The 12120-nt window shown below is 41.7% G+C and overlaps 1 protein-coding gene across 1 annotated transcript in view; it reads right to left on the bottom strand.

Moving 5' to 3' along the window:
• Nucleotides 1-12120, bottom strand: part of LOC146578470 (cell adhesion molecule CEACAM5-like) — a 146376-nt gene that overhangs the window by 47867 nt on the left and 86389 nt on the right. The window contains exons 5-6 of the mRNA XM_085267815.1: nt 9590-9925; nt 8532-8861 (exon numbers count right to left, since the gene is read on the bottom strand). Coding sequence (XP_085123941.1) covers nt 8532-8861; nt 9590-9925 — 666 coding nt within the window. The remainder of the gene's footprint in view (nt 1-8531; nt 8862-9589; nt 9926-12120) is intronic.

The raw sequence follows: 12120 nt of genomic DNA, 5'->3' as shown, positions 1-12120 counted from the left end.
AGTGTTTTTATGAAAAGCCTTATAATTGCCTAATTTTGTGTTTTTGTTCTGTCACAAAAGCAGGCATTCTTACTGTTGTTTAATATTTTAATCAAACCTTTAAGTTTAATTCAACACAAAAAGCCCCACTGTAAACAAATCCACAGAACAGAACCAAACTCAGCAGCCAAACAGTTTGTCCTCAGTGCAGGTCGACATTCAGAAAAATCAGCTGCCTCAGCTTGGATGGGCTGATGTGCTTTCTCCTTAGTATCTGCCCAGTTTTTGAGAAGACCCTCCAAAGGAACATATGTTGCCACAATGCACAGTCTCCCCTCCATCACCTTCAACAGGTAGGGAAAGACTGTGGCCTTGGCCTCCCACCAGCTCTGTGGGCCTTCTCCTTGTTGGATGAGGGGCTCCTCAAGATAACATTTCATCTCCATCATAACATCAGCTGTAGTATTTCTCTTTGCAGCATCTCCTGCAGCTCTTTCATCAAAGAGGCTCCACACAGCAGATGTCTGTGGCTCCTCCTTCACTTGGCCCTGTAATGGTGGAGCTGGGTGGGAGTGCACTTTGCTGCTGCAGTTATTCTCTGAAGTGCCTCATCAACAGCTCTGTTGTCACTGAATGCAAGCTTTTTAAATCTACCATCCAGTGATGCAGCTTCTGAGTGGACGGTGTTGAACTCCACACACAGAAACTTTTCACACTCACTGCTAATTTTGTTTTACAGTGAAGCCACTCTGCTCTGCTAGTCCCGATATCTTTCACCTGCAGCAGATGCTGCTTCGTTTGCAGCTGTCAGTCATATTTCTGTGTTTTTGTGTCGCACTCTCCTCCACACTGCTGTCTGTCATCTCACAGGTATGATGTGCGGAGCGATGCTGAACTTCCAATCCCAGCGTTTCATGTTGCAGGATCAATTCCCATATGAAAATATCAATATGTAATTTGATTACATTTGTTTTTCATCATAAATATGACAGACAAAAGTAAATTCGGCAATTAGCGGGATGGTCTGCAATACCCTGTTAACAGGAACTACACTCACCACCTCTCATTCATGTGCGTGTTACGGCTCTGCAAGAGTGTGAGCCAATGAGAAACCAGAGGCACAAAACTTTAGACCACAAAACACACAATCTGATGTTGGTTTGTAAAGATGTTGCTGATGAGACTTTGTAGAAAGCAGCTGGTCTGAGTGATGTGATCAGAGTGCAGCAGATAATGTCTGACAGCAGTTTGAAGAGCAAATGGATTCTGTTCTGTTCTTCATCATCACCTACCTGACACCTCACAGCTGTTTCTCACCTGCAGGTCACACAGGAGGATCTGTTGGACTGAAGGTCAGCCTGTCAGTTCCTGCTGTGCTTCTTGTTGCTGCTGTTTTCTTGATGTAGAGAAAACAAAAACAACAAAGGAATCAGGATCCAGCCTCATGTTGAGCTGCAGCAAAATAAAATGTCTGAATCTTTTTAAATCAGCACTCTTAGTCTCCCGCTGGTGGTTTCAGCGTTGTCAGTGAACCTGGGGAACATGAGATGATGCTGGTAACAGAAATCAAAGGTAGTGAACAGCAGACAGGGATCAGCTGCAGGTTTAATACACGTCCTGAATTTGGTTTAGTTTGAAGTTTCTGTAAAATAAAACCAAACGTTGTGATTTGTCTCTTTATAAATAAAGTTGAATTGAATTTCTCTCTGAGCTCCTGCTTCTGTTGTCTGTCAGTGATTTTATCAGTTGGACATCAAGTAAAACTTTGGATAAAATGAAAACTGTTCACACAGTGTCTGTAAATCCACGGGTGAAAATAACACATGTAACATTCATACAAGTCCACGAGTGATTGAATGAAATGTGATCATGGAAAAATAAATTCAAAACTATTCAAGACTTTTACCATTAACTGTCATTCTATTATGAAGTAACAGGAAGGTAATAACACTATAATATAATAATAATAAAGAAAATTAAAAAATATGGTGTAACAGAGCTCACTGCCTCACACTGTCGATAGCAGCATTTCTTTTTAACCTTATTTCATTTAAGGCTCAGACGATCATCTGTTTCCACTTAAAGTAGTCTAGCTCTGATATCACTTTAGCCTCTGGATGGAGGATTTGCTATGTTAACTTATAGATAATAAACTCAACGTATTACAGACCAAAACCAAACACGTCCGTAGTATAAGACTGGATTGAACTCCCTTCACACCTGTCTCGACACAACAGTCAGGTCAGTCCCTTCCCTTTTAAGAAATCCACCTTAAATGTATTTTAAATGTAAGTGATGCAAAATGAATTTAATATTTTATCTTTAGTTTGTCAGGTAGCATCAGGTCAGATGGATGATGTTGGGTGAGATGGAGCAGACAGAGATGTCATCACAGCTGAGAGGAAGCAAAAGCCTCAACATCCAGGCTTAAAAGTGATGTAGGGAGCTAAAGCTAAAGCTCTGCTTTCTTTGTGTGCCTGTGCTAACAGCAACTAATGAGAAATGTGATGACAATTGTCCAGCTTTGTCCTTTTATATTCTACCAAATGTGAAGTGAACCTGTGGTTATACAGTAACGATAAGAGCATCTTTATTAGTCCCACATGTGGGAAATTTGTTTTGTTACAGCAGGAAGTGGACAGTGCAGTTACATAGCAAACATGAGAGAACACTGGAATAGAATAAGAAACTGTACACAACTGTACCCAATAGAATAGAATAGAATGATAGGATAAAAATAGAATACACATGCTATATACAACTGAGTACAAATACAACGTTGTCAGAAAAAGAGTGTTACACTTAGTCCTATTGCACATGTGTGTGTTTGATCAGCTGCAAAGTCTTTGTGGTGGAGTCTGACAGCAGAGGGGAGGAAATCTCTCCGCCCACATCGTGGGTGCTGCAGCCACTGAAGGAGCTGCTCTGAAGCGCTATAAAGGTTTGTGATGATCAATACAGGTTTACAGCTCAGATCATACTGAGTTCATTATGACTGATATAAATATGTGATAGAAGAATAATAAATCGAGTAAATTGTGATTGACAAACAGTTTTAAAGAGAAAGTTTGTTAGTTTAAATTGTGTGAAAGGTCAGAGATGGAGAGAACACCAGGCTGGGGCTGAATATCAGTGTATTACATGCAAATCTGATTGGATGACAGGACAGAGCATAAACTGAAGCTGGCATGGATGTTCTGGGTCTCCTGCCTCTGTGAGATCAGCAGGTCAAAGATTCAATAGCAAAACTTGGTTGTTCCAGCAGCGACGCCGAGGGCAGTGAGCTCTAAAAGCCTCCCAGATGAAAACGTGCCCGATCGAGAGGTGATCTGCTGCTGATGGGTGACGAACCTACTCAGGTCTCCAGCTCTTATCAGAGGAGGCAGTGAAGACACCTGAGCTTCAAGGCAGTCGGGCTGACACTAAGCACAGGAAAGGCCCACAGTGGGTGCACACACAGGATACAGATCTGTCAGGTCATGATCAACAACCACTGACCAAAGCCCACTGATCTCTGACCTCCCAGCCCATTCTTCCTTCAGTGGGCTGCTTTCAGTCATTATGCAAATGTTCTGTTTATAAGATTGAGGAAACCTGCAGTCAAACAACATATAAGAACATAAGATGGAAACAAACAGAGTGAAACAGAGTTTGTTTCCTTCCTGGTTTCCTGGTTTCCGTATGTTTGTCACACTTAAATGTTTCAGATCAAACACATTAAAATATTAAACAAAGAAAACACAAACTGAAGTTTGTAAATGAAGATGTTTGTTATTAAGGGAACAAATCCAAAGCTACATCATCCTGATCTGAAACATTTAATAAGTTTGACAAACATACAAAGAACAGGAAATCAGTTTGAGCAGCTGTAATCAAACTGTCAACCTTCACACTTTTTACTAAAACCTTTAATTCTCCACTAACATCACTTTGTATCCACGGTCACTCTAATGGACCCTAGAAAATAAGATAAAACACATTCAAAGACTATTTTGTGTTGAGAAGAAGTTTCTGGCTCTTATTCTATTTTCTAAAGGAGGCAAACAGCAAACAGGACTCTCCAGCTGCCCCGGAGCAGATTGTAATCATTGCTCTAGACGAGCTTCATCGTGTTGCAGACACACCTTCATGCTCAGGGCAGCCATTACCTGTGTGCTCTAAGAGAAGCAGGAAGATTTAGGGTCAGATTTACTAACATGTGGAGCAGCAGCAGCCGCATCACAAAGTTTAGTATGTTATGTATTTGTAATTTTGAGTTTTATATCTCTTGGAGAGAGATATCTTTTGCATCCTTATAAATGCACCATGTGGTAAGCTGTATACTGTGTCTACTGCTGTACTGACAATAAAGCTCTTGAGTCTTGAATGTGTATCTGTAAGAGTGTCACTGTCAGGAGACGTGTCTGTCATAGTTGCTGCTGGGAGGTTATTACTGGGAGGGAGATGTTATCAGAGTCATCAGAGCTTCATCGGCTCAGAGTCGTTATCGCAGCACCAAAACTTTGTCAGTGAACTGGAATGAGCTGGATCTGAAACAAAGGCAGCTGTTACTGTGTTAGATTCACGTCTGCATGTTGAAACATCTTATTGAAAGTAAAGATGTGCACATACAGGCACGTGTCACAGTGACGCTGAGGATCCTCAGAGAGAGATTTCACTCATTTTCTTTGTCTTTACAAACCAAACTTTTATTTCCAGAGATATAAAAAAAACAAAGTTAAACACAACAGTGTTAAAAAGGGCACAGCCGAGCAAAACACCACAAACACAAAAACAAGCTGTTTAAAGAAGGTCACAGACTCAAGAGTGCAGAAGTGGAGCAAGGCGGAGCAGTTCGGTGATGTAGGTGGAGGCTTCACACTGTCAGGCCATAAAAAACTGATCCTCTAACAGTGGAGAGATGTTTGGAGTTAAAGCTTTGTCAGGCCAGAGAACAGAGCATCAGTTCGTCACACTGACCTCACTGCTGTAGTGATTAAGGACGTCAGAAATCCAGAATCCACTTCAGGACATGTATGACATCATGTCACCCATAAAGGCTTCAGCCATGAACTGGGTCTCGTGTGAGCCATATGAGACCCAGTTCTGTCTCATTACAGATACACAAACATGCGTGTGTACATCATGTTTGTGAGTTTGTATGAAAATGTTTTCACAGTGTCAACTTTCCCTAAAATCACAATGTTCCTTAATTTTAGCCAAACTGGTGGATCTGAAAATCCATCTGAACAGACACGAGTCAAACTTGTCCCGAAACTCTGTCAGTGTACGAACGTCTGCATCATCTGTACAACAGTAGAAAATATTTCAATCCATTCATTGTCGTGTATTTTGGGTCATTTTAGGAAAAGTCACCAAGTTTCAGCCCAAACTGAGTCTATAACAGTTTGTAAACTCTGTCAAATTTGATACGATGGATTTACAAACCACGGAGAACAAAGTACAAGCTGTCTCCCAGTGGGCTGGGCTTAAGGAGGAAAAGTCACATGAGGCAGGAAAAGTCACACGAGGCAGGAAAAGTCACATGAGGCAGGAAAAGTCACATGAGGCATCATCAGTTTCTTTCTGTCCTTGATCATCTGTTTTTCGTCATGCTGGGTAACAGTGACTTCATGCAACATCAGGCTCAGCTTTATTCAGCTTTGAATACTTTGCAGCCCTTTCAATTATTTTTTTACGTTTTTTTCTCAGGTTTTGTTTTCTTGTGCTAAAACCCCTCTCATATTTTCTGCAGATCAGATTAATAAGAAGAGCAACAACAACAAGAAGCACAGCAGAAACTGACAGACCAACTATCAGTCGAGCAGATCCATCCTCCTTCCCTTCATCCTTCCTTCCATCCGTCCTCCTTCTCTCCAGCCTCCTTCCCTCCATCCTCCTTCCCTCCAGCCTCCTTCTCTCCATCCTCCTTCCCTCCGTCCTCCTTCTCTCCAGCCTCCTTCCCTCCATCCTCCTTCCCTCCAGCCTCCTTCTCTCCATCCTCCTTCCCTCCATCCTCCTTCCCTCCAGCCTCCTTCCCTCCATCCTCCTTCCCTCCAGCCTCCTTCCCTCCAGCCTCCTTCCCTCCAGCCTCCTTCCCTCCGTCCTCCTTCTCTCCAGCCTCCTTCCCTCCATCCTCCTTCCCTCCATCCTCCTTCCCTCCAGCCTCCTTCCCTCCGTCCTCCTTCTCTCCAGCCTCCTTCCCTCCATCCTCCTTCCCTCCAGCCTCCTTCCCTCCAGCCTCTGTGTCTCCTCCTGTGTGCCCTGCAGGTGAGAAACAGGTGTGAGGTGTCAGCTGTCAGGTAGGTGATGAGTGAAGAACAGAACAGAATCCGTTTCCTCTTCTAGTTCAGGACAACAGATTAATACAAACTATTCACAATATGTATAAAGAGAGAAAATACTGGTGGATTTTTCTTAATTTAACAAAGGAAACGGATGATCTGACTAAATATGACTAAAACTGATCCAGCTGTTCTTTATAATTTGCAGACTGAGAGTTCGTTAAAACATGTCTGAGATTTTTGGAAGGTCAAATCCTCGACTCTCTGAACCTGTGTTTGTTTATTATGAGGCTGAAACATCGGAACCTGTGATTCAGATTCAAGCTCTGTGGGAGTTTCCCCCCCAAGAGGGACATGGACCCTCTGATGATCCTCTACCTAATCACATGAGCCAAGGTGTGAAAACAGGTGTGGGTCACAATCAGCCAGGGTTTCTGGTGAGCTCATGGTGAAACCTGGCCCACCCTATCATGTGATTTCTTGAGGTCAGGTGGCCCAGGTTGTGAGTGGGTGTTAAGGCGTCTGGGAAGTGTTACGGAATAAACATATATTCTTAGTGCTTATTTTATGTATTTTAATAATAAAAGCCTCTATAAAGCAAGGCCAGATGTGAGCGAGAATTAGGTCAGAGCGTGACAGGCCTTAGCAACAGAGGCTTAAGTTAGAGGAAGTTTAAAAATACAGGAAGTGCAGAGCTGCAGAGGCAATATAATAAGAACAGGAAACCAGACAGAAAAAGTGGAACTAAGTAACACACACACACTAGTCAGCCCAAAAGCAGTTGTTTTTATCAAAACTACATACATGTTTTGGCTTGTAAAGCTTCAGATTTGCGGAGGCTTTAGCCCTGAGCATATCTCCATTTCCAGAAATGAATAAAAGAATGATTTAAGAGTTTTGACCAACTGAGTCGTGTTGTCTCTGTTCAGTAAAGGGAATAAAAGGATCGGGTGCAATAGAAGGGATCTCAAAACTGGATTATAGATGGCAGAGAGTTGGTGTCGTAAACCACCGCCTCTGTTCAAAGATGGTCGCTCACAGTGGACATAGATGCTTCTTTCACTCCTCTTTCAAACCATCTGTCCTCTCTGTCCAAAATGTGAACATTGGCATCCTCGAAAGAGTGACCTTTGACCTTTAGATGCAGATGGACTGCTGAGTCCTGTCCTGTGGAGGTGGCTCTTCTATGTCCATCAGAATGGTGGGATCAACAGGTGCTCCATGACCCTCCTGGGGGACACTCCCATAGGGCTTAAAAATCTGGGAGACCCACCAGTTGCTCTTAGAACTGAAGAAGCTTCTCGGATTAAACGTTTTAAACAAACTTGAAGGAGTCCAGCTCCTTACAATAGTTTTTTACAGTTGTTACACAGACAAACTGTATTATTGTGGCTGTTATGTATTTGCTCTGGCAGGTACGTTTAAAGCACAAAGATGAATGCGTTAATTTATCAGCAGTTTATCACAGCTGGTCACAGAGATACTGATGATTTACTTTTCAAAAGTCTCAAGCCAAACATGACCCCTGACCCCACATGGTTGTTAAAGATGTGGTGGGAGCTAAAGAAATATTGGAAATTATATCCATGAATTGTCACATCAGCCAGTGTGTGCTCCAGCCGTGCTGGAATAGTGCAAACGTGCTTTTGTTTTGTTCTGGTTGTTTCAAAGCAGGACGGTGACTGTTCTTTGGGTGAGATCACGTGTTTCCTGTGTAATCTAAGTTTCATGTTTACAGACGAGTTAGAGAGCAAGAGAAGAAGAGACGGATTCATAAATGTCTTTGTTTCTGCTCTAACCAAACAATGCTGCTCTACAACTCTAGACTACCAGCCACAAAGACAACAGCTGGAGAAACATCTGTCTACCTCTGACATCCACCAGCTCATCCATACAACAAACACACATCAACAACCAGGAAGCAGCTTCACCTCTGGGGCGATCGTGGCTCAACAGTTGGGAGTTCGCCTTGTAATCGGAAGGTTGCCGGTTCGAGCCCCGGCTCCGACAGTCTCGGTTGTTGTGTCCTTGGGCAAGACACTTCACCCGTTGCCTACTGGTGGTGGTCAGAGGGCCCGGTGGCGCCAGTGTCTGGCAGCCTCGCCTCTGTCAGTGCGCCCCAGGGTGGCTGTGGCTACAATGTAGCTGCCATCACCATTGTGTGAATGTGTGTGTGAATGGGTGGATGACTGGATGTGAAAAGCGTTTTGGGGTCCTTAGAGACTAGTAAAGCGCTATACAAATACAGGCCATTTACCTCTGATCACACACTCAACTCTACTCACTCACCTGGAGGAACACTCAAGTAGACGATACTGATGATCTTCAATGAGCCGGTTCTTTCATTGAGGACACGACACATGTATGTTCCAGTGTCATTGATCCTCACATCCTTCAGATTCAAAGACACGTCTCCATACTTCATCTGTCTTTCCTGCAGATCCACCCGGTTCTTAAAAGATGGATGCTGGTGATCTGTAACAAAGTGACCATCCTGGTACAAAAGCACAAATCCTGGCTTGTCAGTTCTGCTCCATACTACACTTCTGATCTTCTTGGTTGGAGTTCGACATGTCAGAGTGACGTCCTGTCCAGACTCAGCTGTGATGATCTTTGGGTCTGAAAGAGGAAACAACACAGAGCAGAGAGGTTAAAGGTCAAAGTACAATTATGATCAGAATGATTGACTTTAAATATTTTGTTTATTTCCTTTGACATTTGAGTTTTTAGTCATGTTGGATTTAATGAACCTCTGAACATCCACCAGGTCACCAGTGACTAGGGATGGGTACCGGTATAAAGGCTAAAATGACCAAAAAAGGTGGAAAACAGTTAAACATGAGAGGTTTTTGGACAAAGTTTGTGTTTTTTCCATTGTTTAAGCACTGCTTCCAGCCAAGAGTGATACCATATATGCCCCGTAGATGCAGAAAAGGCTAACATTGTTATCTTTTTATGAGAGGTTTTTGGACCAATTTTGTGTTCTCCTTTTTTTAAGCACCGTTTAAGCACCGGCACCGTTTCAAAAGTACCAGTTTGGTCCTGGTATCAGATAAAACCTAAACGATACCCATCCCTACCAGTGACCCACTGAGGGGGAATTTTAGCCTCGTGCTAAACATGCAAAGTGTCAGAAACTACAAGATGTTAGCTTCCACAGAACAACAACATGTGCTGATAATAAGTAAGAACAAGTCAACTCTAGACTACCAGCCACAAAGACAACAGCTGGAGAAACATCTGTCTACCTCTGACATCCACTAGCTCATCCATACAACAAACAAACATCAGCAACCAGGAAGCAGCTTCACCTCTGATCACACACACACTCAACTCTACTCACTCACCTGGAGGAAAAACAGCCAGGTAGATGATGCTGGGAATCTTCAATGAGTCTGTTTCATTCATGAACACACGACACTCGTATGTTCCAGTGTCATTAATCGTCACATCCTTCAGAATCAAAGACACGTCTCCACCCTTCATCTGTCTGTCCTGCAGATCCACACGGTTCTTAAAAGATGGATGCTGGTGTGTTGAATCAGAGGGACCATGCTGGTACAAAAGCACATAATCTGGCTTCAGGTCAGATCTTGTCCAGTTTAAAACTGTAACTGTGTTGTTTGGAGCTCGACATGTCAGAGTGGCGTTCTGTCCAGACTCAGCTGTGATGATCTTTGGGTCTGAAAGAGGAAACAACACAGAGCAGAGAGGTTAAAGGTCAAAGTACAATTATGATCAGAATGATTGACTTTAAATATTTTGTTTATTTCCTTTGACATTTGAGTTTTTAGTCATGTTGGATTTAATGAACCTCTGAACATCCAGGAGGTCACCAGTGACCCACTGAGGGGGAATTTTAGCCTCATGCTAAACATGCAAAGTGTCAGAAACTACAGGGTGGCCTTTTGTTGTGGGCAGTCTGAGGTACACCTGTGCACTACTCATGATGTCAGATCAGCATCCTGATGTGGCACACCTGTGAGGTGGGATGGATTATCTCAATATGGCAGATGTGCCCACTACCACACATTTGGACTGATTTGTGACCACTGTTTGGGAGGGATGGTTATATTGTGTATCTGGAATGAATTTTAGGTCTCTACGTCCATCCCATGGGGAATGGGAGCAGTAACAAAGGTGTTGCGTTTATATTTTTGTTGAGTGTATATAGACATAGTATATTGTTACACACTTGTAAATGTCTCATTGGAGACTGGCACACACATTATTTTGCAACAACTAAATAATATAAAATATTTGAACCATCAGAACATTTTAACCAAATACAATATTGTAAATAAAAGATTACAGGGGCAGGGTGCCTTGTTTTTGTCGATAAAGCTTTTCATGTCCTTAAAAGTGCTATTTTTTCTCCTGCTTAAAAATTTGGTTAGTGACAGTCCCTGGATAAGCAGAGGAAGATGGATGGACTAAATTTGCTTAGTCCATCCATCTTCTATAGAGCTGAGGTGTCAGATTCTGTGTAATATTATGCCACAATCCTGTGAGGAATCAGGATGATTTTGTTGTGTTTTACGCTTTGGAGGGACAAAATAACGTCAGGTCTGCTGGATTAAAAAATTATTTTGTGAGATCATGCTTATGTGAAACTAGTGGAGACGTTTCTACATAATACACACAGTTTGGACACAGCTTTTCATTTTTACTTCTTTTTACTTTATTTTTACTTCTTTATTTTGTAGATTGTTACTGAAGGCACCAAAACTCTAAATGAACACATGTGTAATTTTGTAGTAAAGAAAAAAGAATGAAATAACTATAAATAAATATGTTTGGTTATGTTTATGTTATATTTTTTTAAATAGTCAACCTTTGCTTTGATCACTGCTTTGCACACTCTTGGCACTCTGTTGAGGAACTTCATGAGGTATTCAGCTGTGTTAAGGAAGAAACGCTTTTATAAGGTTTATGTTCAGCAGTCATTGATCAATGATTCCTCTTCCTGATTTGTTTGCTTGGTTTACATACCAAGCAAACATACTTTATATACATTAAAGTATATGTTCATATTTTACTCTTAATAGGAAAAGAACAAAATGTACTACTCGCTCTGTCTCTAGAAACAGGAAGTTCACCCTGTGACATTTACACACACACACACACACACACACACACACACACACACACACACGTATGCAAAATTAAAGGAAACTGCTATGCTTGTTTCACCCTGCTTACTATAAATAAAGACAAACTACTGCAGCTCGGTGTGAGTGAGTCTCTCTCTGAGCTCTCACCCGTGCAGCACGTTAACTGTCTCCAAGTGTCTCAGTGTTGTTTATTCACCTAACTGTTTGATAACTGTAAATCTCTAACAACCTGAAATATTATTGTTATTATTATCTTAAAGTAATATTATTATTGCTTCTAGGCTGGACTAATGTAGTTCATTATTATCAGGATGTCCTAAAAACTAACTCCAAAGGCTGAGTGAGTTCTGAACAACCAAAAAGCTCAATCAGACCAATGTTTTGCCACTAAGCAACATCCTCCAGCAGAACTCTATGTATCAGGTTGGTCCTGATGCACAAAGATGTTTTAGATGGACTCAGCGGTTTAACATTAAGCTGTTATTATGAAAGAAAAAAAGTTTTGCTCTGACAGCTTTTCTGAGAGATCTAATAAGATCCCAAACACATTGACCTCTTTGTAGAACATTATTAAATAAGCATATTATTTAACCTTTTAAACATTTTAAACACTGGGTTGTGAATAGAAGATGGAAAAACAAAACAACTAAAACAAAGAGAAAAAAGCTATGCAGCACACAAACTCTGGAAAGGGGACCTTTATGTCACCGAGCACATTATTATGTATGCATTAATAAATAACAACTTAATAAAGATATTACACT

The sequence above is a fragment of the Mchenga conophoros genome, linkage group LG3 (genome assembly GCF_057382185.1).
Source record: "Mchenga conophoros isolate Kocher_MC1m ecotype Shallow Benthic linkage group LG3, M_conophoros_male_GT1.1, whole genome shotgun sequence".
Lineage (NCBI taxonomy): Eukaryota > Metazoa > Chordata > Actinopteri > Cichliformes > Cichlidae > Mchenga > Mchenga conophoros.
Note: the sequence above shows the minus strand (reverse complement) of the source record. Positions and strands in the feature narration are given on the sequence as shown.